Source organism: Dromiciops gliroides, chromosome 4 (genome assembly GCF_019393635.1).
Source record: "Dromiciops gliroides isolate mDroGli1 chromosome 4, mDroGli1.pri, whole genome shotgun sequence".
NCBI lineage: Eukaryota > Metazoa > Chordata > Mammalia > Microbiotheria > Microbiotheriidae > Dromiciops > Dromiciops gliroides.
In genome coordinates, this window is record NC_057864.1 from 101,065,613 (window position 1) to 101,093,250 (window position 27,638).

A 27,638-nucleotide genomic window follows, 5' to 3' on the forward strand; every position below is an offset into this window, starting at 1 on the left:
GACAGGGTAAATAGGAAATAAAAGAGGGAAGGCACTAGGATTAAGATGAGTTAGGAAAGGCTTCCCGTAGATGGGATTTTAGCAGGGATACTAATCTTCCTGATTTGTGGTGTTCTTTGGTGTTTGGGTTTTTTTTTTTTTAATCAGTTTCCATGAGTTCGGTAATCATTTTTATGTAGATGACTCCTAACCTCTCCTGAACTTGAGTCTAAAATTTCATCTCTACCTGGTGGTTAAATAGTCACATTAAACTTAGAATGTCTTATGGCAGTCATACTTGACTCTTTTCCTTTAAGTATGACTGCCATGAGACATTCTAAGTTTAATGTGACAGCTGATTCTTCATCCACATCTGCATCCCTTTTTCCTACAAATATAGTGTCTAACTTAATTTAGGCTGGACCATAGGACCTGTTTTAGCTTCCTGGTCTCTTACCTCCTTAAACCAGTCTTCACATAGCTGCCCAACTGATTTTTTTTTTCAATAGCTATGCCCATGTCACAGCCCTCTCCCAAAGTTTTCAGCAGCTTCCTACTGCCTCTAGAATACTCATCCTGGCATGTAAAAGCCTTCCACAATCTTGTTTTCACCTTACCTTTACAGGACTTTTAAAGAATAATAATAGCTAACATTTATACAGCACCTACTATTCTACATGCACTGTGCTTAGTACTTTATAGATATTTTATCATTACAACTACTTTGGGAGGTAGGTGTCATTGTTATCTTTTCATAGTTGAAGCAGCTGAGGCAAACAGGTTAAAATTGCTTGCCCAAAGTCAGAGCTAGTGAGTATGAGAGGCTGTATTTAAACTCATGTCTTCCTGACTCCAGACCCAGTGCTCTATCCATTGCATCACTTCACTGATTTTGCAGTTAAAATTGACTTCTAAGCTGGTCTATTCCTCACAAGTATTCCATTATTCTCTGTTCTACTTGTCCCCTATATCTCCCTCCTCACTTCTCTTTGAACCCTTAACTGACTTCAAAGCACTGCCCACATAGTTAGTACTTATCACCTCCTAAATACACCCTTTCCTGATCCATCCAGTAGCTAGCACTCTATTACTCCTGAAATTACCATGCAACCTGGTATTTGCTCATCTGTGTACAATGGTATCTCCCAGTAGAATTCAAGCTCCCTGAGGGCAAAAGATTGTTTTCATTTTTTTGATCTTTGCATTCTCAGCTGTACATTGTAGAATCTTGTGTCTTAGTAGATGCTTAAGTAAATATTTGTTGAATTTAGTGGCAATATATGGAGCAGTCCTGATTCACTGTGAAACAGGTTACATGATTGTACATGTATAACATCAGACTGCTTGCTGTCTTGGGGAGGGGAGAAAAATTTGGAACTCAAAATCTTATAAAAATTAATGTTGAAGACTATCTTTACATGTAATCAGAAAAAAATACTATTAAGGGGGAAGAGGTTACTCAATTCATTATTTTATCCATTATTAATAGTTTGGTCAAATTGTTTCTTCATATATTAAATCATTCATGAAAGTTAAAGGGAAGAAACCAGTTTTGCAGAACCTGTCCATTATCTGTGTTCCTCACTTCTTGCTGCCAAGTCACTAATCTCAAATCATATGTTTCTGTTTTCATATTTCCTCTTAAAAAGCACTCGGATGGGTTTTGGTTAACTCTGGCTGCTGAAATTAGGGAGTTTTAAACTACAGAGAGCATAGCTCAGCATATTTTTTTCAAGCTTCCTTCTTTCCAGTAAACAAGAAGCTACTGGTACCTTTTCTAACTGCCTATTAGACATCTTGAATTTGATGTCGCATAGATAGCTTAAACAGTCCAAAACTGCACTCATCTTACTCCTTCCCAAGCTCTCCTCTCTTCCTGACTTCCCTAGTACTGCTCAGCTCACCACTATCCTCCCAGTCACCTAAGCTTATAACCTAGTGTCATCCTTGACACTATTATCTTCTCCTTTCCCCTTACCCAATATGATGCCAAGTCCTGTCAAATCTACCATCACAATATCTCTAGTATATGACCCCTTCTTTCCTCTGACACCACCCAGTGGTCGTGCCCTGGTGTACTCTGTCATCACTTCATGCCTAAACTATTGCCTTGGCCTTCTGGTTGGTCCCCTAGCCTCAAGTCTTTCTCTACTCCTGCCTATTCCCTACTCAGCTGTCAAATTCATCTTTCTAAAGTGAAGGTATGACCAGGCCACTCCCTCTATTCAAGAAACTCCAGTGGTTCTACTATCACTTCCAAAATAAAATATAAAATCCTGTTTGGCTTTTAAAGCCTTTCATAAATTCGCCCCATCCTACCATAGTAATCTTCTCATACCTTACTCTCCACATTCGACCCAGTAACTTGCTGGCTGTTTCCCATACCTAGAATTTGTTCTGTCCTTATCCCTGTATCCTGGCTTCCCTTAAGTCCTGGTTCAAATCTCTCTCTCTCTCACAAGCTTTCCCCAATTTCCCTTAATGCTAGTGCCTTCCCTTCTGCAATTACTTCCAGTTTAGCTTATATATAGCTTTGTTTACCTAGTTGTTTGCACATTGTCTCTCCCATTAAAATGTAAGCTTTTTGAGAACAGGGACTTTTTTGTTCTTTGTATCCCTAGCATTTAGCACAGTACCTGGCACAAATAGGTCCTTAATGCCTGTGGATGACGTCAAGTGACACAGAGCTGGAAGGAACCTATGAGATCTTAAGTGTAACATTCAGTGACAGTTTGGGTATGTACTAGATCTCTAAGCCATGGGGACATTTTATACATGTTCCTATTTTCTGACCTGCTTTCTGAAGGTCGTGGCTTATCTCAGTCCTGAGTTACCCCCACCATCCAATCCTTTTCCTGTTGTTCCCTGGCTGCTCAGCATCATTGGAGAACACCACAAAATAATGGTCAACCTTAGGTAGTCTTCATGCCTTAGATGTTGAATTTAATTGAAACTTGAGCCTTTGGTTCACCTCTTTAGGTGCTATTGGGAGGTTCCATCACTAGCCAGGCTGGGGACCTGGAAGTTGCTTCTGGCTAGAACATATCAGCTGGCTAGAATATTTGTGTTTTTCCAAGTCTGCTGGACACAAATCAGTAATGCCTTCCCTAGGGGGTATTGGAAAGATCTTCTTATCCACTTAGTAACATAGTTCCAGGATATATTTACATTCTTATCAAAAGGTAGTAGTTTTAAAATGACCAGAGCAATACACATATCCAAATCTCTACTTCCAGAGGCTAGGCTCCTTGCTTTCTTTTACTGCTGCCCCATTTCTGGCTAAACTAGCTTGTTAACACCACTACCTGGGTTTGGGATAAAGAAAAGAGGCAAATCTCAACTTTACCGATTAGGCCCTTTGATCAAAGTTCTAAGGAAAGAGATCAAAGCAACGTTTTCATATTGTCCCAGGCTTCTGAATATCCGCATCTTTCCCACAAGGCACTGAGAAATGGAGGTATTACTATAAGCTTCAGGTTTTTAATAAGGTAGAAATTCCTAGAGTCAGAACACTTCAGGCCCAGTCTTAGCTCAGTTGTATGACCTCAGGAGCTCAGTTTCCTTGGTTTTTGTATTTTGTACCTGAGAGATAAGAATGGTTTTTCTATTTTTAAATAAAGTTTTATTGTATTGCAAATGTAAAAAAACATTCTTAGCTCACCAGGCAAGAGGCTCAGGACAGGTTTCATTTTGGGGGCTGTAGTTTGCTGACCCCTGGACTAGACCCTTCAGATTTATAGTCTATGATTCTGTCATTTCAAAGGAATTTGCTTGTTTCACCAGCAACAACACATCTTTAAGCCCTAAAGCACCAGCAACCACTTTTGCACTACCTGGTCAGTAGAAGCTGGTTTAGCTTTTCAAAAAGGCACAGGAAGGCATGGAATGACCTCTTTATTAGACAACCCTAGGCAATAAGATTTTAACGGCCCTAAACTCCCCCTAAAATACCCTATGTCCTCTTTATATAATCATAGTCTTTGCACTGAGATACACAGCAATGATAACAGGGCTCCCTTTTAAAGCTTAGTATTAAATATTAAATATTTTCTTTCACTTTAATTTTACATTACTCTGCTGGGGGGATACGGTCGTGGTGGGGGAATTAAAACGAGTTAGATGAAGCCTGGACACGCTTCCATGATTAGCCAGCTTGGTAAAAAGTGGGTGGCTTTGTTCCTACTGCTGTGTATGCAGATCCAGGCCCTGGAAAGTTTAGACCAAGTTATGGTGGTTTTCAAAAGTGTGCTATGAAAAGAGCGGACAGTTCTAAGCCAGGATACAAAGTAGGAATGAGGGGCAACTTTCTTCCAGAAACAGAATTTCTGAAGAGACCCAGTTCTCTAGTTGTTTCCAAAATGCCTGGAGAAAGGAGAGCGGAAAGGATTTTCAACATGAGTTTCAAAATACTGTCCCTGTGAGGTGACTGGCGGCTGTTCTGAGGAGGGAGAGGGATGACTTGGGCCATCTCCTCTGGTCCTAGCTATGGAAATTGAGAGTTGACAGCCCACAGGATGTAAGAGTGGGCTGAGGCTCAGTTGGTATGGAATTTACTAAGAGGTTTCTTCCAGAAACAGACAACTCAAGTCTTCCTTTCACTTCAGCAAGGAAATAGTTTTTTAAAAAGCACTTGGGAAGCTCCTATCCCTGTAGTAGGTGGACTCAGAGAAGGGAGTCATCAGTGCAGCCGCCTTCAAGGCCATAACGGAATTCCTGAAGGTTGGAGACGCCATAAAAGTGGACAAAAGCTGCTGCCACCACCAGGACATGGAAAATCTGATGTGACTGGAACTACAGGAAGGAAAGAGAGAGGCTTTTAGGTTAAAGGCACAGACAGTTTGGATGTAAAGAAAGATGTTTTTGATTAAAAAACTAATTACCTTCTTTATCTCTCAAGACCCTTTACTTAGCTTTGAGAGCAGTTACTTCCTGTGGCAATGATTAGAGGAATCAGTCCTTACCCATATATCAAATTTGCCAGGAAAGAAGCGCTCAGGGATTCGGGCAGCATATAGCCCAGCTCCAGTGATGTACATGACAGCCATGAGGAAGAACCAGCCCATCTGGCCCACTGTTGTGGCCTTGACAAAGCCTTCTGCAATGGTGAAGTGCATGGTAGGCACAACCCCACTCAAACCGAGTCCCAGGAACACTCCTGAGGGAAGAAGGAAACATACAATAAATACTATGTGTCATTTTACCAATAAAGTATCTATTTAGGTGCAAGGATTTTCACTTGGTATCTTACAGTGGAAATCTATAAATGTCAATAGTAGTTAGCAGATGAGTACTGGGTGATATATTTCACACACACACACAAAGTGAGAAAAAAATGAAGAGTTGTATTCAAAGTAAATCTGGATGGGGCAAATCTAGATGCCCTTTGTTTTTCTTTTTTATTAATTTTCTTTTTTGTTACATTTTAAGTTCCAAACTGTCTCTCTCCCTTCCTCCCTCCCCACCCTGCACAAGAGAAGGCCACCACTGACAAAGATTTATAAATATATGTAAAACTCTACTATGCATATTTATGCATATTCTATTTATCAGTTCTTTCTCTGGAAGTGTGGATAGTATCTTCATAGGTCCTTTGTGGTTAAATTATTCTTCAAACAATGTTGCTATTACTGTATACATTGTTCTCTTGGTTCTGCTTATTTCACTTTATATTATTTCACACAAGTCTTTCCATGTTTTTCTAAAATTAACCAGTTCATCATTTCTTATAGCACAGTGGCATTCCATCACAGTCATATACAAATTGTTGAGCCTTCCTCAATTGATGAGCATCCTCTCAATTTCCATTTCTTTGCTACCACAAAGAGAAGGCCTATAAATATTTTAGAACATTTAAGTTCTTCCCAAGGGCCCCCCACCCCATCACCTTAGGAAACAGACCTAAGAGTAGTACTGCTTGGTCAAAAGGTATACACGGTCTTATAACTCTTTGCGTACAATTCCAGGTTGTTCTCAAAAATGGTTGGATCAGTTCACAGTTCCACCAACAGTGTATTAGTGTCCCAATTTTTCCACATCCCCTCCAACATTTGTCATTTTCCCTTTCTATCATTTTAGCCAATCTGAGAGGTTTAGATGATATCTCAAAGTTGTATTAATTTGCATTTCTCCAATCAACAAGGATTTAGAACATTTTTTCATATGACTATATATAGTCTTGATTTCTTCATTAAAAAAAACAACCCAGGGGCAGCTAGGTGGTGCAGTGGATAGAGCATTAGCCCTGGAGTCAGGAGGACCTGAGTTCAAATACAACCTCAATGACTTGACACTTACTAGCTGTGTGACCTCTGGGCAAGTCACTTAACCCCAATTGCCTCACCAAAAGCAACCAAACAAACCCCCCCCCCAAACTGCCTATTCATATCCTTTGGGGAATGACTCATATTCTTATAAATTTGACAAAGTTTTCCACATATGAGACAGGAGACCCTTATCTGAAAAATTGTACATAAAATCCCCTCCGCCCCCCATTTTCTGCTTTCCTTCTAATCTTGGCTACATTGGTTTTATCTGTACAAAACCTTTTCAATTTAATGTCATCAAAATTACCCATTTTACATTTCGAGGAGTTCCAAGTTTCGAGGAGTTCCAAGGAGACACATTCTTTACCTTATTGGGAGAAGTATTTTTGTCTCCTCTCTGACTGTTCTGTTCAGAAACCCAGGGATGTAAATATTAGGTGCTTTGCCCAAAGTCACTCTCCAATTGTTAAATATAGGACATAGATTTCCTGGATTTGGCCAACTCCAGTCAGTAGTAGGTCACCTGGCTGCCAAATGCAGGACAGAAAAAGGCTGTGCCTGGCGTTATCACTTCCTCCAGAAAAAGGAGGAGCTTTAGGAGGGCTGATATCCTGGAGGCTATCTATCTTCAAACAAAGGAGAATGGCTGGAAGATCTATACAAACAGCAATAAGGAGGAGTTAACGCACAGAAGTTATTTAAGAATACTAATCATTAAGCAGGTAGATGATAATTGCTGGTGTAACTTCTGGTAATGACAAGACACAAAGGTTTAGCTATAGGGCTGCCACAGCAGTTAACCAATGTTTGCTTTCAAACATTTTTGTTCCTGGAACCCGGATTATAGCCAAGTTCTCTAACCAGCTCTGGGTACATTAATTTTAACCTTTTGGCCTTCTGAGATGTTTTTTTTCCTTACTACTGTAAATCAAGAATGTTAAAGAAGGCATATTCATCCTCCTAAACTATTTTAGTAGCTCCCCATCAACAGAGAAATCCCTGAATGGTCCAATCTAACACATCTCAAAACAGGAGGCGGCTAGGTGGCTCAGTGGATAGAGCACTGGGCCTGGAGTCAGGGGGAGACCTGGGCTCAAATTCAGCCTCAGACACTTACTAGCAGTGTGACTCTGGGCAAGTCACTTAACCTGTTTGCCTTAATCCACTGGAGAAGTGTGAGATTTAAAATTGGATATTAGATCATAAATCTCCCCTACTTAACCTTTCCCTTAATTTATCTCCCAAACTAGTAAATGGAAGAAGCTTTTGGTTTTCTAGATAGACCTTTTTATTTATTGTTATGGTAGTCACAAGGTGATGTTGATTAGAAGGATAGGAAAGTAGAAACACAATACAAATCGTCTTAAGTCTAAGCTTAGTCTATATTCCTTATAAAAACTCACCAAACCGAAAAGGCCACCTTTGGAGAGAGAGAGTCTGTGCCGCGCCGTCAGGAGTCCCGCCAAGCAGGCAAAAGCCTCCCTTCCATTCTCTGTGAGTATGGTATTACAATTTATTTCAACTGCAGGCATAAAATTCCTACTAATATTAAACACATTTTCACGCACGTCAGACTGCCTGCGGGACTGGACTTCTGGGGTGGAGAGAACGGAAGGGAGGCTTTTGCCTGCTTGGCGGGACTCCTGATGGCACGGCACAGACTCTCTCTCTCCAAAGGTGGCCTTTTCGGTTTGGTGAGTTTTTATAAGGAATATAGACTAAGCTTAGACTTAAGACGATTTGTATTGTGTTTCTACTTTCCTATCCTTCTAATCAACATCACCTTGTGACTACCATAACAATAAATAAAAAGGTCTATCTAGAAAACCAAAAGCTTCTTCCATTTACTAGTTTGGGAGATAAATTAAGGGAAAGGTTAAGTAGGGGAGATTTATGATCTAATATCCAATTTTAAATCTCACAGAAGGAAATAGCAAACCATTCCAGTATCCTTGCCAAGAAAACTCCATGAAGAGCTGGACACTACTGAACAACTGAACAACAAAAACAAGTCACAAAGACAAGATAAATGGGAGAATTGTGTCTCTTTTGCCATGTGACCGGTTATATTTCCTGTCTGTTTCTACATTTCCACTATAGCCTATCACCCTTTGGACTGTTTCTGGTCTCATCCTTTTCCCAATCTCAGCACCCTAAAATTCCAAAAGGTACAATTCTTCTATCTTGGACTGAAAACCCCAACCCTAAAATTTATTTTCTTTATCATGAATAATGGTCACTTGTCCGTTACCAGATTTCAAAGGAGTACTGAACTTTGTCTTAGAAATTCATTTTATTTTTTGTTTGTTTTTTTTGGTTTTTTTTTGGTTTTTTTGCAGGGCAATGGGGGTTAAGTGACTTGCCCAGGGTCACACAGCTAGTAAGTGTCAAGTGTCTGAGGCCGGATTTGAACTCAGGTACTCCTGAATCCAGGGCCGGTGCTTTATCTACTGCGCCACCTAGCCGCCCCCGAAATTCATTTTAGTTTCAAAGTTCTAAAAGTAGATCCAGAGCTCATCTGGGATTCCTAAGTCCAAGAAAGGACCCTTTGCTCTCCTGGGGTTATAACATATCTGCCTCACCTGCTCTTGTTTGCCGGTGTTTGGGTGTGGCAAAACGGTCCCACTGGGCCACAATGATGGCAGAGATGCCCAGGACACAGACAATGGAGAGGTAGATGAGCCGTGGCTGTGGAGAGCAGTAGAACGAGTAATAGAGCCAGGGGACAAAGCTCCCCATGATCAGTAGAGCAATCCCTGAATAGTCCAATCTAAAAACAAGTCAGAAAGACAAGATAAATCAAATGGGAGAAATGCCAGTGTTGTATTTGCTATGTGACCTGTTGTATTTTCTGTCTATCTCTAGATTTTCTCTAACCCTTTGGGCTAGTTTCATCCTTTTCCCAATTTTATACAATCAACTCTTATTCCTTAAAATTCCAAAAGCTGTAATATTTCTGTCTTAGACTGAAAAGAACCCAGACTCCCAAATTTAGTTTTTAACTATCGTCCTTATCCATCCAGAGGGTGCTTCAAACATATGGGTGCTGCTCAAACCCAGCCAGATCTGAGTATATTTTTACCAGCTCTCTGAAAATAGGGCCTTTAGCCCTAAAAAACAAGATTAAGAAAAAAAATCACACTGGAGAGTTAGAAAGAGTATGTCAGTGAACTGACAGACACATGGTGGTTCTAGGAGTGTATGGGCAGCAGAGATAAAACTTGGAAGGAGCACTGACAGATGGAAACACAGAAATGACCACACCCTTCTTAGGGACAAGATCAGGAGAAGGCTAAATTATCACTGGGGACAAGGTCTGGGTAAGCTGCCTGAGTGACATAGGGATGGATGGCACTGTCAGACTTTGCAGGCAGAAAACTATATAATAAAAGCACTGTGCATTGACAGGGCTACATTTCTGTGAAGAGCTAGAGAAAAGGAGTCATTACCCCACAACCCTTAGCCAATCTTGCTAGCAGCAAGGAAGAATCCGTGGCACTCAAAGCAGGCAACTAGTGCTGCCATCTAGGTGGAGAGAGAAGTTCAGGGGCCTCTTACTAATGATGGTCTTTTGACTCACTTGGAAAATGTCCGAGAGACTTTTTCTGAATGACAATAGACGGTGTGAAAGAGCCAGGAGAAGCTGAGGCAGAGCACAGCACCCAGAAAAAACATCCCAAAGACCACTTTCTCCTGCAGAGGGGCCATGAAGTACATATTTGGTCTGAGCATGGTCAAGATTCCCAGAAAGAGAAACAGCACAAAACCTGTGGGAAGAACAACCAATGAATTCCTGCATGGGTCTCTCTGGTGTGGAGCATTTCTCTCTAACAAGAAAAGGTCTGAAAGAACATGATCTAAGCATCGTGCTGGGGGACTGGCCACCTAAATTTTCAGGGAAGAACTTCCCTTTTCTTAATATTCTATAAAAAAGACACTATTCCAAATGGAGCTACTTCTCTTAAACCTTCTGTTTTATTTTATTTTATTATTATTATTTTTTTTGCAGGCAATGGGGGTTAAGTGACTTGCCTAGAGTCACACAGCTGGTAAGTTTCAAGTGTCTGAGGCCGGATTTGAACTCAGGTACTCCTGAATCCAGGGCCGGTGCTTTAACCACTGCGCCACCTAGCTGCCCCCAAACCTTCTGTTTTAAAACATGAAGGATTAGAAGAAAGGATATACACTTCAACCTTGTGTCCCCTCAAGAGACCATTTGGTCAAAATGGTCTCTTCCACCTCTTATTCCCCGGATATAAAAGACAGAGGGGTCAACTAATCAGGGACAGCCTGAAATCAAGCCCTTAACTTGTTCCCTCGCTGGTGAGAGAGCCTTCTATTTAATTTTGTTTCCAGGTGCTCCATGTGAATGGCATTTGAGTCAATGAAGAGTGATCCAGTAGAATGAGCACTGGGATTAAGGATTAGAAGGCTGGTTTCGATTCTGCCTTAGACACTGCTCTGCCTGTGCAGTCTTTGGCAAGTCTATGAACCTTTCTGGGTCTCAGTTTCCTTACCTTCCTATTACTGTTCAGGGCACTACCATCCTTGTCATCCAGACTTAAAACCTACATGTCATCCATGACACCCCACTTTCTCTCACCTCCCATAACCAATCTGTTGTAAAGTTCTGTCACTTCTACTTTCACAATAAATATCTCTTGTAAACATACTTGCCCTTCTATCCTCTGACACTCTGGTCACCTCATACATAGCCTACTGAAATCGTCTTTTGGTTGGTCTTTGCCTCATGTGTTTCCCTAGTCCAGTTCATCTTCTACCTAGGTGATCTTCTAGGCACAGGCCTGACCATGTCAGCCCACCCCCTCAATCCAACCAACTCTAGTGTCTCTCCCCATTACCTCCAAGATCAAATATATGTCCTTAATAATCTTGCCCTTCCTACCCTTCCTTGTTTTCCCCCACATACTTGGTGATCCAGTGCCACTGGTCTCCTTTTTGCTCCGTGAGCAAAGATGTTCCATCTTCCAACTCTAAGTTTATCCCTCCCTTCAAGTCTCAGCTAAAATTCTACCTTCCACAAGAAGGTTGGATTTCTTGATCCCCTTTAAAGACGGTGTCTTCCCTCTGAGATTATCTCTAATTTATCCTGTCTATAGCTTGTTGGTATACAGTTGTGTGTTGGTTGTCTCCCCCATTAGACTGGGAGCTCCTCAAAGGCACGGACCGGTTTTGCTCTTTTTTGCATCCCTAGTCCTTGGCACAGACAATGTCACATGGCAGGTACTTCATAAATGCTTGTTGCCTTGACTTGTTTGTAGAATGAGAGGGTTAGAATAGATGGTGTCTAAGGTCCTTTCAGCTCTAACTCTATTTTCTGTGAGATGAGAGGTCGAACTGTCATACCTTCTACCCTCTGATTCTACCACTTACCAAGCAGATGGGTCCAAATATTGCCCGTCTCAGTGTGGATACGGAAGATGCTCTTAAAACAGGCACGGAAGGAAGGCATAGGTGGTCTGTGACCATGTAGAAGGTAGTCATTGTCCTTTAGCCAGTCAGGGAGCACATCATACGGGATGACTCGCCAGCGTCCTTCCCATACCTGAAATATACAATATATATGCTTCTTCTAGGCAAGCTCCTGTGGATTGATGCCCCTCTGTGGGCAGGATTCAAAGCAAAGTTTGAATGAAGCTGGCAGAATCCTGATCCACATTTTTGCCCAATCTCCTAAAAAAAAAAAAAATCTATTTTCTCTCTCTGAATCTCCATGCTTTGTCACATGCTAATCTGGATATGCTGTAGCAGCCAGCTCTTAGTGGGAATAGTCTGTCTTTTGAAAGTGCCCTCTGTACCAGGCACATGCAGCAGCAGATTAACTGGATGTCTAACCAGCCAGCCTTCTCCCTGATCTACTTATTTCAAAAAGAAGGGAAAAAAGGAAAAAAGAAAAGCAACACCCCGACCCCAACAACACACATATATACAAACGGAACATGCTTGCAATCGGGTCACCTCTTAAATCTGCTGCCCCATTCCCCTGTCCCATGGGCTATTCCCCAACTTCAGGACAAGCACCCCGGTCCAGCACCTTATATACAAACTCCTCCATCTTCTCCATGGCATGATGAGCTTGTAGGGGCAATGTGAGCACCCGCACCTCTTCCTCTTCTTCTTGGGGTACTGGACATGTTTGCTCTTCTTCAACCTGCAGTAAAGAAAACTCAGGGTTCATCTGTCAATTACTTTCATTTGGTTATTTTAAAAACAAAATATCTATGGTTTATTACAAATTACTTTGAATATGTTTGATGTATCTAGCTTGTCACCTGTCACCCCCTACATTACCCAGGACCAGAGAAGCTTAAATCTCAGCATATCCTCCCCACTACAAAGGGTCACATGGCCTCTTTCCCCAAAGCCTAATCCCTACTGAGCTTAAGGTATTTATTTATTAAACAGAAAACTGAAGACTCTATGGAGAGGAGTTTGGCCACAGGGTGTCCTTTGAGGCACTAGGGAATTGGGGCAGTCCTCTCTATCCTAAGCCTAGATAATTCCTGCTACTTTCTATAGCAGAGGTTCTTAACTTGAGGTTCATAGATAGATTTCAGTGGGTCTGTGAACCCGGGTGGGAAAAAACCCGGCATCTTTATTTCAATATAATTGGTTTCTTGTGTAATTCTATGTCGTTTTTGCTATATATTTTAAAACCCTTTTTCTGAGAAGTGTTCACCAGCCTACCCTAGGGATCTGGGACCCTAAAATGGTTAAGAAGCTTGGCTACACTCTGCCTTGGGGTCCTCCACTCTTCTTCTAAATACAGCATATGCTGCCACCCCTACTCCAAGATGCTCAACCCAAACAAGAGACTGCCTTTAAAAGACCTTTTTTCCTTTCAGAAGCTATGCTTCGTAAACAATTCTGCAGACACCAACTCAAGCCAACCCCAGATTTTTTGACTCTCAGGCGTCTTATTTTGAAATGGCAGATGGGGCCTAATCTTTAAAGAAATCCCATCTCAAACGTGGTATCCACAACGCTAGGTAACAATGCCCCCAGAACTGGCTGCACAACCAGAATCAGCATTAAAGAAGTCTTTAACCCAGGCAATCAACAGAAGAACACACAAACGCCAAAGGTAAAACACCCTTCCTTTTATGTGTTTAGAGCCTCCCCACCTGGGACACCTTCCTCCCAGGGTTTCTCCTATTATTCAGTTAAGTCACATGAGCTGATTTTCTGTTTGGTCTCTCCCCTTGGAATAAAGTTGCAGACTCTTAAGAGTGGAATCTGACAGAGTTCTGACATTCAAGGCAACAAGTACAGGAAAGTCACTTACTTTGGTGGAATTGGGAGTCATCCGTTTGCCCTTCTCTATTAGGAGGGGTCCTAGCTCAGCGAGCTCCACTGTGTCTGCTTCTCGGTTACTGGCCGGTGCCCCATTGCCCTGGCCCACAGCAGATCCTTTGCAGGAAGACATCTGGTTGGCACCCCCACCAGCAGCAGCTTCAGCGTGGTTGAAAGTTGAAGCTTGCCAGTCCCAGGGGGCAGAGATCTCCCTTTGCTGGTAGACCCTGGGAATAGGCACACAAACAGAAAGGGGGTCAGCCATTTCTGTTTTTCACAGTGTCATTCTGCCAGTCTGATGTAGTCTACTATGGAACAGAAGGCAGTGACATGCCCGGCTGTACAATCCTCACTCACTGGCCTCCTAAAGGCCAGTCCTCTTCAAAGCCAGCACAAGGGGAGAGATTAGAGCCAGTCTGACCTCCAGGTGGACAGAAAGAAGAGCGTCATTAGCTTTAAATGAATTCTCTCTTAAGTCTTCCCGAGATGATCTTCCCCTTTAGGAGAGTTCCACCAATCCTCAGAGAGGGCAGACAGCCTAACATCTATGCACTAGCCAAAGATCTGTGCTTAAGGCACAGACAGAGCTGTCACCACAGAAGTGCTGCTTGCTATCTCCTCTCTCCCTAGGAGAGGATTCTCTCACATCACTTCAGAAGGCCACCCAGCCCAAAGAAAGGCTAGATTTTAAGAATAAGGAACAAAAAAGTTGAAACCAAGACAACCAAAGCTGGAAATGGAACTAAGTAACGAATGCATTCAGTTTTGTTTTATTATAAATGAGCAGCCATACCTGTTTTCCATATAAAAAGTTCTCTTTTGTGGCCAACTGCTCAGAATAGTTTATCTCCAAGGGAGGTCTACACAGTTGGCGATTACAAGATGATAATTTAGATTTGGCAATCACAAAAACAAGTAATCCTGAATAACAATCACCCTCCAGCCTCCTCCCACTCCCATAAGCAAGCAAAAATTTATTACAAGCAGGAAGTTGGAGTCAAGTGGGCAGCATCTCCCAGTTACTCTCTGCCACACACACAGTGACCCAACCAGCTTTTCAATAGCTTCCTTTGACCACTTCCAAGGCATACTTTTAGCCTGAGTCCATTCAGACACCAGTAACAAATGAAGAGATCCTTTCTTAAAACTTAAACCTTACTTTCAGGTAACCTAAACCTTACTTTTTTTTCCAGGAAAAATCCCACAATCACCTCAAATTTCCCTGTATTACAAATAAATCAAAAGGTCTCTTACTTCCCATGTGAATGGATATGCAGACTGGACATGAAAACAGAAGGAAAGTGATTAATTTTTTTTTTTACTACCTTATGAATCACTGAGCTCCAAACTAATTACAAATTAATACTAATTACTTTGGGATGATGCTAAATTCAGGCAAGGACAAACTTCTAGTTTCAACACATGTGTGATATACAGAACACCCAAATACTGCTTTAAACAAGCAATCTAAACCTTAAAAAGCTACTGTTTTATTTTACTGTATAAAAAAGAAGAAAATTACAAAAGACCCCTTTCTGGTAGTAATGACACTTATTCTTGCTGAACTGAATTTAAATGTGTAAAATAAAATGTGCAAAACAAAAGACACACTTGCAAGAAGAGAGGAACTCTGGGAGAACAGGAAACAGCAGGTCAGGTCCCCAAAAACCTCCTAAGTACAACCAATGTTAGGAGGAAACAAATATTGGGAAATCTCTTCCTTGGTACCAGCATGTAACAAACCAGAAACTTCCTCAAACTAAAATACTAAAGAAAAAAATTCACATACTTAAAGCAAAACAAAAAAACCATTGACACCCAAAACAATCAAAATGAGTTCCAGGCATCTTAGAGAGAGAGCCGAGAATCTCAAGATCGGCCCACATCAATCAGCTGCCTCAGAAAAAGGCTGAAATGTGTTACTGGTTTCTAGGGCTGTGATTATATGTTCTTAGCAAGTGACTTCCGTCTCTTTCCTGACTGTCAGAGATCACACTTCAAACCTGCTTCCCATACCATCAAGGGCGGGTAACAGGACAGACGGGGGGGGGGGGGGGGGGGGGGGGGTCGGGATGCCCTGGGGGCTCTAACAGAGGAACCAAAGATCCTGTTCTGCCTAACTATCAAGTCATTTAACCTGAGTCTAGGATTTCAATTTAGAGGTGCAAGAGACCTTGAAGGGAACTTCTCGAAAGTCCCAGAAAGGTTAAGCAACTTGCCCAAGGTCACACAGGAGCAAAGCCGGGATTTGAATCCAAGTCAAAGAGTCCAAATCCAGTGTTTTCCCAATTAGATCAAAGCTCCCTCCACACTGCCTAATTCCTTCATTTGTAAAATGACGATAAGAACACTACTTCTACTACATAGATCTGCTGAGAGTAAAGTGCCTATAAAGGGTGTTCCAAAAAGTTTTAGTGCGGTTTTAAAAATACTTAAAACCGCATTAAGACTTTTGGGATGCCCTGAATAAATGACTTCTTATTTCTACTCCCACCCAGTCAACACATTTAGTAACGCATTTATTTTCTGCAGAACAGAGATTTACAAGACGTTGTCCTTAAGCAGTATACCATCTAGCAGAGAAGACAAGTCACATATCTACAATAAAAGGCAGTATGTGGAAGAACAACTTTCAGCACACATAGTCCTGCAATAACTTCACTAGAAAGAGGTGACAAGCAATCTACGGGGACGAATTTTAAGGTGGGTGCTCACAGGTGAACAGAATAAAGTCTAATTTTGGTAAAAGCGCTCATTACTTTCCTTTGATCTGGTTAATTCTTCCTAGTCATTCATGTCTAGCTCTTTCTTTATCTTAATTTATTCCCTTGGCTCTTCTAGTCCCAAGTTTTGCTCATTCTCCTCTACTTTTATTTTCTCTTCTTTTGGCTTCCAGACCCTTTTTCTCTAGGCCTTCAGTTCTCTTCTCCCCAAACAGGCTGGGTCCTGTGGTTTTGTAAACCTTTCTGAAGAAATATTCTCAGTTTAACAACAACCAGCAACAAGCCAAGTCATTAACATAACAGGTGTGTCGTCATACACACAAGTATGTGCAATGGAAAGTCAATTCGTCCCTAAATGCAAAATCCAGAGTTCTGTTTGGTCTTCTACAGAGTGACAACAAAGACAGCACAGAGAGAGAAGGCCATTGGAGATCTAACAAGTGAAAGGAAACCCAAATCCAACACCTGAACACTGCACAGCTACACTCCTGATGGAATAGATTGTACCAGGTGATTAAGCAAATTATTCTGGCTTCTATCCCCCCAAACCAGCTCCACAGTCTAAAAAGCAGCAGTGAGACTTGAGACTAGAACTAGGGGAATAGTCTCTCCTTCTTTTCTAGAGATTTTCCATGTCCTGGAGGAAAGCTCCTCTAAAGCAGCTGCACCTAACACGATGACCCTTTCTTTTCTCAAGTTTTCCTGATCTATATTCAGTGTTTTGGTGCAGCTGCTACATTTTTTAATGGGATTTCCCAAGTTCAAGTTTCTTTAGTCAATGAGCTTTTTAACTGGGAAAGACTTAAATCTTGAGAAAGGAAAGTAGTTAAGACAAAAAAGCTGCTCAGTTAAGTACAAGAAAAACCTCTGTCGGGCCAGAGAAATGATTATTCTTTCTTTCTTATTTTTATTTCTCAATCACATGTGAAAATTTTTAACATTCTTTAAAAAAAAAATCTGAGTTCCAAATTCTCTATCCTTCCTTCCTCTCTCCCATTCTTCATAAGGCAAGCAATTTTATACAGAGTATATGTGTGCAAAACATATTTCCATATTAGCCACATTGCAAAAGAAAACACCCCCCCCCAAAAAAAACCAACAACAAAAACCCAAGAAAATAAAGTAAAAGGAGCAGGCTTCAATGTGCATTCAGACTCCATCAGTTCTTTCTCTGGATGTGGATAGTATTTTTCATCATAAGTGCTTTGAACTGTCTTGGATCATTGCATTGCTAAGAAAAGCTAAGTCATTCACAGTTGATCATTATATACATATGACATTGCTGTTACTGTGTATGATGTCCTAGTATAGCTAGGCCACCTTCCTTTACTTTTTTTCATTTATTTCCTCTGTATTCTTGACCTTTTGTTCTTCCAGAGGAATTTTGTTGTTATTTTTTTCTAGCTCCATAAAATGATTTTTTGGTAGTTTGATTAGTATGGCACTGAGTAAGTAGATTAATTTAGGTAGAATTGTCATTTTTATTATATTGACTCAGCATATCCTTGAGCAATTGATATTTTCCAAATTGTTTAAATATAACTATTTGTGTGACAAGTTTTTTCTGTGTTCCTGCATTTATTCCTCTTGGCAGGTAGAGTCCCAAGTATTTTATATTGTCTACAGTTACTTTAAATGAAATTTCTCTATTTCTTGCTGCTGGATTTTGTTGGTAATACACAGAAATGCTAATGATTTATATGCATTTATTTTATATCCTGCAACTTTGCTAAAGTTGTTAATTATTTCAACCAGTCTTTTATTTGACTCTCTAAGTATATTATATCATCTGCAAAGAGCGATAGTATTGACTTCTAATTCTTACAATTTCTTGTTCTTGTCTTATTGTTATAGCTAATATTTCTAGTACAATATTGAATAACAATGGTGATAATGGGCATCTCTGCTTCACTTGTCCCCATTACCAATAATGTTTGCCGATGGTTTTAGATAGATACTACTTATCATTTTAAAGAAAGCTGCATTTATTCCTATGCTTTCTAATGTTTTTAATAGCAATGAATGTTGTGTTTTGTCAAAAGCTTTTTCTGCATCTACTGAGATAAACATGTCTTTTATTTTTGTTGTTGATACAGTCAATTATGCTGATAGTTTTACTAATACTGAACCAACCCTGCATTCCTGATGTAAATCCCACCTGGTCAGAGTGTATGATCTTTATGATATATTGCTGTATTTAATTTAAAATTCTTAAGTCAATATTCATTAGGAAAACTAGCTTATGGTTTTCTTTCTGGTTTAAGTATCGGAATCTGGTAGAACTCCTTTGTCTGGTTTTCCAAATGTTTTAGATAATGTTGAAATTAATTGTTCTTTAAATATTTGATAAAATTCACTAGTAAATCTACCTGGTCCTGGAGATTTTTCCTTAAAGAACTAAAGTATTCTATTTCTTCTGTCAATCTGAGTTTATATTTTTGCTGATATTCATCCATTTCACTCAGACTTAAATTTATTGGCATGTAATTCGGCAAAATAGCTCCTAATAATTGCCTTAATTTCCATTGGTGGTGAATTCACCCTTTTCATTTTTCATACTAGTAATTTGGTTTTCTTCTTTCATTCTTTTTTTAAATAAAATTAACCAATGGTGTATCTATTTTATGGGGTTTTCCCTATACAACCAGTTATAAATTTTATTAGTTCAATGGTTTTCTTAATTTCAATCTTATCAATCTCTCCTGTGATTTTTCAAGAAAGACTTCCAATATGATGTTTAATTGGAGATTTTTAATTTGTTCTTTTTCTAACTTTTTTAGTTGCATTCCCAATTCATCAATCTGATCTTTCTCTATTTTACTGCTGTAAGCATGTTGAGGGATATAAATTTTCTCCTAAGGACTGCTCTGGCTGTATCCTATAAATTTTGGTATGCTGTCTCATTGTTGTCATTCTCTTTAATTGTTACTGATTGTTTCTATGATTGATTCTATGATTTTTTAGGATTAGATTATTTAGTTTTCAATTAATTTTTAGTATGTTTCTACGGCTCTTTATTAAATGTATTTTTAAATTGCCCTGTGGTCTGAAAAGGATAGATTTAATATTACTGCATTTGGTTGTGAAGTTTTATGCCCTAATACATAGTCAATTTTTGTGAGGTGCCATATTCAGCTTAGAAAAAGGTATACTTCTTTCTATTCCCATTTAATTTTCTCCAGAGGTCTATTATATTTTACTTTTCTAAAGGTCTATTCATCTCTTTAAACTTCTTTCTTGTTTATTTTTTCGATAGACTTATCAATGATTAGATTTCTAATTCTCCAGTCAGCTGAAGAGCTGAATCCTCTCTTGAGACAAAGAAGCTTTCCAGGTCATTTAGTCTATGAAGCTTTCAGAGGCAGGAGGGCATTTATACTCAGGAAAGGAAGAGAACCTTTTCCCCCTAGGGACACAAAACTAGCTCAGCCAGGTTCTTCGAACCACCAACCTTCATGGTTCTGTTTCCACAGAATGAAGGAAATTTGCCTTTCAAAGATTACAGGGGATCATTAATTTAGAGTAGTAAAGGATATCAGAAACCATCTAGTTACTTCACTCTCTCAATTTTATAAGATGAAGAAACTGAGGCCCAGAATTTTTAAGTGATTTGCCCAAAGGCACCCAAAAAGGAAGTGATAAAAGCAGACCTGGAGTCGTGCTAAGGTCCAAAGACTCTAAATTCAGTGTTTTCTACATCCTGCACCACACTGCCTAGTTCCTATGGATTAAAAAGATACAGACTATAAAGCAGCTCAGGGAAGATAGAAAGCTCTCATGAAGAAATTCTAAAAACATAAGAAACATTTCCAAGGAAGGACATAAACATTTATTAAGGATCTACTGTATGCAAGGCATTGTCCTAAGCATTTAACAAATATCTGATTTGATCGACAGCCCTTCCAGGTAGGTGTATCATTATCCCCATTTTACAAGAGGGGGAAATGGAGACAAAGCTTAAGTAACTCTCCCAAGGTCACACAGATAGTAAGTGTCAGAGGCTGAATTTGAAGTCAGGCCTTCCAGATTCCAAGATCTATGCTCTCCCTTCCAGAGGAGGAAGAGGAATCCAGGCAGTTGTCTGAAGAATTCATGGAAAAAGCACTCCCTACTAAAAGCATAGGAAACTCCATAACACATAAATCTTTATTAAAAAAAGAATAAGAAGACAGGCTTGGAAGATGGAAGCCAGAGCAGGTAAAGGATAAATATACAGGCGTAGTACAATACTGGGCCCTGATATACCTCAGAATGAGCAAAAAATGGCTTAAAAGTTAAGGGTTGGGGGGCAGCTAGGTGGTGAAGTGGTTAGAGAACCAGCCCTAGATTCAGGAGGACCTGAGTTCAAATCAGGCCTCAGACACTTAACACTTACTAGCTGTGTGACCCTGGGCAAGTCACTTAACTCCAATTGCCTCACCAAAAAAAAAAGTTAAGGGGGGGAAGGGCTAGTTTTTCAAACTGTATTGGGGAACTGAGGAACACCAAAGAAGGGAAAAGGGCCAATACTTGGGGTGCTAAAATGGTGATTGATGACAACAGAAAAAATGCAAAGCTGCCCAATCTGTATTTTGCTTTTGTCTCTCTTGACAAGGACAATGACCTTTGAACTGGAAAGGACAGAACAAAAATGGCTAATGAATTGAGAGGAATCATAGGCAACTAGGAGCTTGCAAGTCATCAAAGCCATATAAACTGCAGCTTTAGATACTAAAGGAAGTGCTAGGTGATTGCTGAGCCTCTGGGGTTGCTAGTGGCTGGATTGTAAAGAATGAGAGAGACTGGCAAAGAGAAAATGAGTCCATTCTCAAAAAAGGGAAATAGCTAGCATTTCTAGGTCACTGAAGACAGAGGTGTCAAACATGCCAGCCGCACAGCAAAAATACACAAAAATACAGCATACTAATAAAAATTAAAAATACATCTCTAATGTGAATATGTACTTTTTCTAGGTCAATATGCTATCCACAAGGAGCCTTATAAATCATTTAATGGACCTTGCTTCTATTTAAGTTTGACACCACTGCTTTTTAAAGCACTTTAACACAAATATCTGTCTTTTGGGGGGAGGGGGCGGGGGCAATGAGGGTTAAGTGACTTGCCCAGGGTCACATAGCTAGTAAGTGTCAAGTGTCTGAGGCGGGATTTGAACTCAGGTCCTCCTGAATCCAGGGCCAGTGTTTTATCCACTGTGCCACTTAGCTGCTCCCTCAGTTTGTCTTTATAACAATCCTGGGAGGTACACTTTACAGATGAGAATACTAAGGCAGACAGAGGTTAAGTGAATTCTCTTGGAAAAGTCTACATCAGATTGCTAAATAATAAATGCATAGAAAAGAAGTGATGATCACAAAGAGCCAGATCATACCAGACTTAACTAATTTCCGTTTTTGACAAGATTACCAAATTGGTAGATTAGGGACATACCACAGATATATTTTATCTAGATTTTTAGCAAAGCATGTGAAAAATTCTGTCATGCTTTCTTACGGAAAAGACAGAATAATGTGGGTTAGAGGCAATATAATTAGAAAGACTCAAAACTGGTAGATTCAGGACTAGCTGAAGAGTCAGAAGCACAGTATAATAATTAATGGTGCAAGTCAGACAGAGGAAGTGCACACCTAAAGTCTGTTTCTGTGGATGCTGCTGAGGCTGCTGGATCACTTGAGTTCAGGTGTTTTGAGATATAACAGGGCCAAAGCTAATCAATGTCTTAAACCAGCATCAATATGGCAAGCCCCTTGGAAGGAGAGGGACACCAAGCTGCTAGCATAGGTTGGCAAAATGGGAGCAGGTCAAAGTTTACATGCTGCTAAGTAAAGAGGACAGGGCCTTGAATGGCCGCTGCACTTCCAGCCTGGGCAAGATAGGAAGACCAAGTCTCAAAAAAACACAACTAAATATTAAAGGTCCACTGTCTACTTGGAAGGTCTGTAGTAAGATGGATCTGCCTGGGGCTCTGTGCTACTCAACATTTTGATCAATGGCTTGGATAAAGGAAAAGCTACCATCCTTATTACACTTTGAGATGACACAAATATGGGAAGGATAGTCAATATGCTGGATAACAGATTTTGACAGGCTAAATCATTGGGCTAAATTAAATATGATGACATTTAATAGGGGTAAATACCAAGTCTTAAATTTGAGTTGGGGGAGAAAAAGAAACTTTATAAGTATAAGATGTAGTAGGCATGGTTAGAGATAGCAGGTTATTTGACGAAGATCTGAAAGCTTTGGGAGATTGTCGGCTTAATATGAATCAACAGTGTGGCAGCGCAGCTGAAAAAGCAAGCAGAATATTGAGCTTCATTAAGGAATAGCTTTCCAGGAAGGGGGGATAGTTCTACTGTAGTTGGCCTAGATCAGGCCACATCTGAAGTACTGTGTTTTAGGGAGGAGATCAGCCAGAGAAAAGTGACTGGGAGGGTAAAGGACCTTGAGTTCATGCCATATAACAATCAGCTGAAAGAACTGGGGATGGCTAGCCTAGAAAAGGGAAGACTTCTGGAGAGGACATGATAGCTGCGTTTAACTGAAGGGCTTCACCTGAACACAAATAAAAGGAACCAGATGTACTCTGCCTGGCCCAGAAAGAACTGGGCAACATGGGGGAAAGTTGCAAAGTAGTAAATTCAGGCTTGATGATGGTGGCATATTCTGCCTTGGAGGTTATTGGCTTTTTTTTTCTCATTGGGGAGGAAGGGGTCTTTAAACAAAGGCTAGCTGAGTTTGGGGGGTATGAATAGAGGGGATTCTCTTTCTTTTTTTTTTTTTGTGAGGCAATTGGGGTTAAGTGACTTTGCCCAGGGTCACACAGCTAGTAAGTGTCAAGTGTCTGAGGCCAGACTTGAACTCAAGTCCTCCTGACTCCAAGGCTGGTGCTCTATCCACTGCACCACCTAGCTGCCCCTGGGGATTCTCTTCCTGTCTCAGTTGGCCTAGAGAGCTGCTAGGTTCCTTTCAGCTCAAAAATTATGTGACTAATATTCTTCCATGAAGGGATGGAAGAGAAATGGGAAAGCAAGAAGGGGCTACTTTCTGTAATCTTCAGGTCCCAGTATCCATCTCTTACTTGACTGCCAACTGGCCCTGCCCTACCCCGCCCCCCCATATTCATTATAACGCAGGTTTTCTCTTGGAGTATAGTGATTAAAGATCTAAAAATCGCACAGAAGATTAAGAGGCAAAATCTTGAGCATTAATATCTGGCTTTCCTACCAATCTCTGAATTGGGAAGCATCATTCGTTGGCTGGAGGCTTGCCACACCTAGCTTTCAAAAAGTCATCTTAATTTCCTATTTACTGCCAATGCAACTGGTCAATATACTCAACTGCCTTGAACAGAGACAACAACATTAAATGGCCACATGCTGAGATTTTGTTAAGCAGGATCTAGAGATAGAAGATTCTATGAGTTTATAGAAGTTTAGATTAGGACCTGGAAGGGACTTTACAGATTATTTTGTTCAAGCCCCTCATTTTACTGATGAGGAAACTGAGGCATAGAGAAATGACATGCCTAGCCTAGATCCCAAGTGGCAGAGGCAGGATTCAAACTCTGATCCTCAGATTCCGGATCCAGCACTCTTTACACTCTACTACAGATTCTTCAAGAAGCCCAGGAGGAACGCACTTTGAATATGATATTGAGGAAAGGTCTTACTCTGGCCAGGTAGGTAAGGAAGGATATGGGAGAAATAAAAAGTTAATGGCCTTGATGAGTACATGTGACCAACTAAGTCCCTGGGAATCTGAACCCGACGAAAAAACCCTCACATTTCCATCTACACAATTACAATACCTACAACTCTTTAGAGATCTTAGGTGCTAGAAGGTCTTTTCTGTTGATATAGCTGCCCAGAAAGCTGCTTAAATCTCCCAAGTATGTGGCTCGTGGTAAACAGCTAAATAATAGGATTACAGAGAGGTTTAAAGTGGCTTTACCTTGTAGGAGTCAGCAAATAAAACTTTCTCCAACATGTCCTATAGGAGGAGCAAAATATCAAGCTACTATGCCCAAAAGATGGAGTAGATGTGATCTTCCATCAACAAATATTTATGCTACTATGTACAGGAGATAAAGATGAATAAGATATAGTTCCTGCCCTTCAGGTAGTTACAAATTTAGATGAGGCAAAAAGACATCTACACCTACATCTACATCTATAAACAAAACTGACAAAGAACCATATAACTAGTGCAGGTCAGTAAGCTCAGAGACTTTAGAAGATCAAGATAATTTCCAGACAGAGTGATTAGGAAGAGCTTCACAGAAAAGGCAGAATTCTAAACTGAGCTTTGAAGGTCGTCTAGAAGTTGTTTGTAGCATGTCAGTTAATAAACTAAGATGTTTCTACAAAATTTCTTTTTAGAATTGAAAGAGAATTTATGGACTATGCAAATGGAGAAATGGGAGGGTAAGATATTCTAAGTAAGTTAAAGTGCTCAGAAAACGCAAGAAATGTTTTTAAAGGCACATGTGTTAGTAGGGTAAGAAGCTCTCTAAAGCTCCATGAAGCAAGATCATGGAGGATCTTGGTCACTGGACTAAAGAGTTTTGATTGATTGTTTGGGGCAACAGAATGCCTAATGGGTGGCAATACTAACTCCTGATCCTTAACAGTTTGAAGGGTAATGATCTCCTGGGTCAAATGTCAAATGTAGTAATATTTTGCAGTCCCTGGGAACTACGGAATTCTAGAAGTCGTGGGGACTAGAGCGTCTCAATTCCAATCTGCAGTCTCCTGTCTTAAGATTCAGCTCTGCAGGGATTTCCCTTTAAGATGAGTTTCCAATAGAAACTCAAGTTCTAAAGACTAATTTCAACCAACACAACACCCTTTGGGGAAACAAAACTGCTTTTCTAAATTCCTTTATAGGAGGAAACCAGACACAAACAATTCTTTTGATAATTCTATCAGCCAAAAGCCCAGGGATATAGCCCCACAGTCTAATTTCTAGCACTGATAACTGTAGCAAAACCTCAAAAAAAAAAAATCCGGAAGCTTCATCATAGAACATTTCATCATTTACCCCGAATTAAGGAAATGAAGAAAATCGCTCACTATCACTTCATTCTAGACATGCTCCGTAGTTTAGGTCCCACTTTCCTGGGTCTATCTCCACCACCACTCCCCCCTACCCCCACCCCGGTATTTCCTAGCCTTTCTAGATTTAGGACCACAGTGGCACAGTGGGGCGCTCTTGATTTAGGTAACTCCCAGATCCTGACAAGGTAAACAAAGTTACAGATGTCAAAGCCAGTACCGAAAACTTAAAGCTAAATCTAGATCAGGCAGGCTGGTGAAGCCTAAGAGTTTCCCTTCGCTGAATAATGCTTTTAAATACACAAAACAGACAACATAGGATTACAAAGGAAATCAATTATGTTGAAATACAATGATTACAGCGTTCAAACAAACCAGTTCCCCTATGCCAGGTTAAGAACTCCTCCTCATCTGGATAAAATACAGCCACAGCATTTCCCGGATCGCCTAGTAATCTGCCTGGTCAGTTTCCCCAGTCCCTCGGGAGGCCAAACCCTGGAGGGGGGCACGGAGGGGGGCCCAGCACAGTCATCGAGGCGTGTTCTAGGACAAGGAAATGGGGGGGAAGCACTTCCAATGTCTCAACCTGAAACATCGGAAGGGAGAGATTTCCTCTCCACTGAAGACGTGTCCGTGCAATCGGGGCTTTAGGGCCAGGGTTTGCCTTCGCTCTCCGGGGCTGCCTTCCCCAAGGATGACGGCGTCCCGGGGACGGTCCCTGCAGCCCGGCCCGGAGAGGCGCAGGGGAGCCCCCCCCCAAGAGCGCCCCGGCTCCGGCCCACGCACAGCTAGCGGGGTTCAGTTGTCTCCCCGACCTCCCCAGCGCCGGTGTCCGCGGTTCCCCTCAGCTACCCCGGCTGACTGACCGGGACACCCCGGGGGGCTGAGGGAACCACAACGGCGGGGGCGGAGCGGTCGGGAGGGGAGGGGCCGGAAATGTTTACCCACAGAGGCCCCGGCGAACCCAGAGACCCCGGCCCGGGCACACTTACGGGCCGAGCTCCGGCGGCGGCGGCGGCGGCGGCAGCAGCGGCCGAGGGCTCTGACGGGGCCGCCTTCCCCGGAGCTACATCCCCGGCGCTGGCGCGGGCGGTGACGCCGGCCTCAGCCTCGGCCCCAGCGGCGGAGAAGCCTCCACCCCCCCGGGGACGCGGCGGCGCCGGCCCCGGAAGGAGCGCGAGAGGGAGCCGCGTCACCTCCGCCTGGCGGAGGCGAGAGACCAGGCGGCGGCGGCGGCGGCGGCTGCCGGGCGGCTTCTGTACGCGGCTCCTCGGCCTCCCTCCCTCTCTTCCCCTTCCCTCCCTCCTCCTCCTTTCTCCTCCCCCCTCCCTTCCCTCCTCCTTCCTTTTCCGCCCCCTCCCTCCTCTTCCCTCCTCCTCCCTCCTCCTCTCTCCTCCCCTCTCCTCCCCCTCCCTCTCTTCTCCTCCCCTTTCCTCCTCCTCCCCTCGCCTTCTCTCTTCCCCCTTCCTTCCTCCTTCCCCTTTTTCCTCCACCCCTTCCTCCTTTCTTCTCCTCTCCTCCCCCTTGCTTTCTTTCTTCTTCCTTCTTCCCTCTTTCTCTTTTCTGTTTCCTCTTTCTCTTCTCTTTCCTTCTCCCTTCTCCTTTCTTTTCCCCTTTCTCCTCTTTTCCCCTCCCTTCTTCTCCTTTCACCTTTTCCTCTCCATCCTCTTTCTTCCTCCTCTCCCCGTCTTTCTCCTCCCTTTCCTTCTTCCTTTCTCTTCTCATCCCATCTTCCCTCTTTTCCTCCCCTCCCTTCCTCTTCTCCTTTTTTCTCTTCCCCTCTTCCTTCTCCTCCCCTACCCTTTCTTCTTTCTTCCCTTTCTGTCTTTTCTTTCCTACTCCTTTCTTCCCCTTCCTTTTCTCCTCTCCCTCCTTCCTCTTTCCTTGTCTCCTCTCCAAAGAGGAAAGACTTCCTCTTCTTTTTCTTCTTCTAATTCCTTTCTTCTTCCTCTTCTCCTTTTCCCTTCTCCTCTTCTTGTTCCCTCCTCTTTTCCCCCTCCTATTCCCCCTCCCTCTTTCTTCTCCATCCTTTTTCCTCACAGACCCCAGCTTAAGCACCTGTGATCTAGTTCAACCTGTATGTGAACAAGAATCTCACCAGCCTTTGCTTTAAGACCTCCAAAAAAGGGAAACCTTCCTCAGGAGGAGGAGAAGGGGGAGGGGGAGGAGGTAGAATGTCAAGAATGTCTCCAAACATAGATAGCATTTAATGGCATATAATCTTTTCCTTGGGCTTCAGAAAAGGTCCCTTCACTTCAGCTACCCTACAACTCCTCCAGCTACTCCTCCCCATTTCCCTCCTCTTC

General features: G+C 41.7%; 1 protein-coding gene across 3 annotated transcripts; it reads right to left on the reverse strand.

Moving 5' to 3' along the window:
• Positions 1 to 3,857: 3,857 nt before the first annotated feature.
• ADIPOR1 (adiponectin receptor 1) lies at positions 3,858 to 26,458 on the reverse strand. Of its 3 annotated transcripts, none has more exons than XM_044001654.1 (8): positions 26,325 to 26,458; positions 13,549 to 13,783; positions 12,298 to 12,414; positions 11,637 to 11,808; positions 9,823 to 10,009; positions 8,825 to 9,012; positions 4,941 to 5,134; positions 3,858 to 4,770 (listed from the first exon to the last, which is right to left on the reverse strand). In XM_044001654.1, exons 2-8 carry the CDS (start codon positions 13,687 to 13,689, stop codon positions 4,642 to 4,644), a joined length of 1,128 nt encoding a protein of 375 aa, XP_043857589.1. In that variant the 5' UTR covers positions 13,690 to 13,783; positions 26,325 to 26,458; the 3' UTR covers positions 3,858 to 4,641. The 3 variants fall into 3 exon arrangements, with proteins under 3 accessions (XP_043857589.1, XP_043857590.1, XP_043857591.1); XM_044001655.1 differs by lacking the exon at positions 26,325 to 26,458 and adding an exon at positions 26,119 to 26,168; XM_044001656.1 differs by having other exon boundaries at positions 4,632 to 4,770; positions 4,860 to 5,134.
• Positions 26,459 to 27,638: the final 1,180 nt, after the last annotated feature.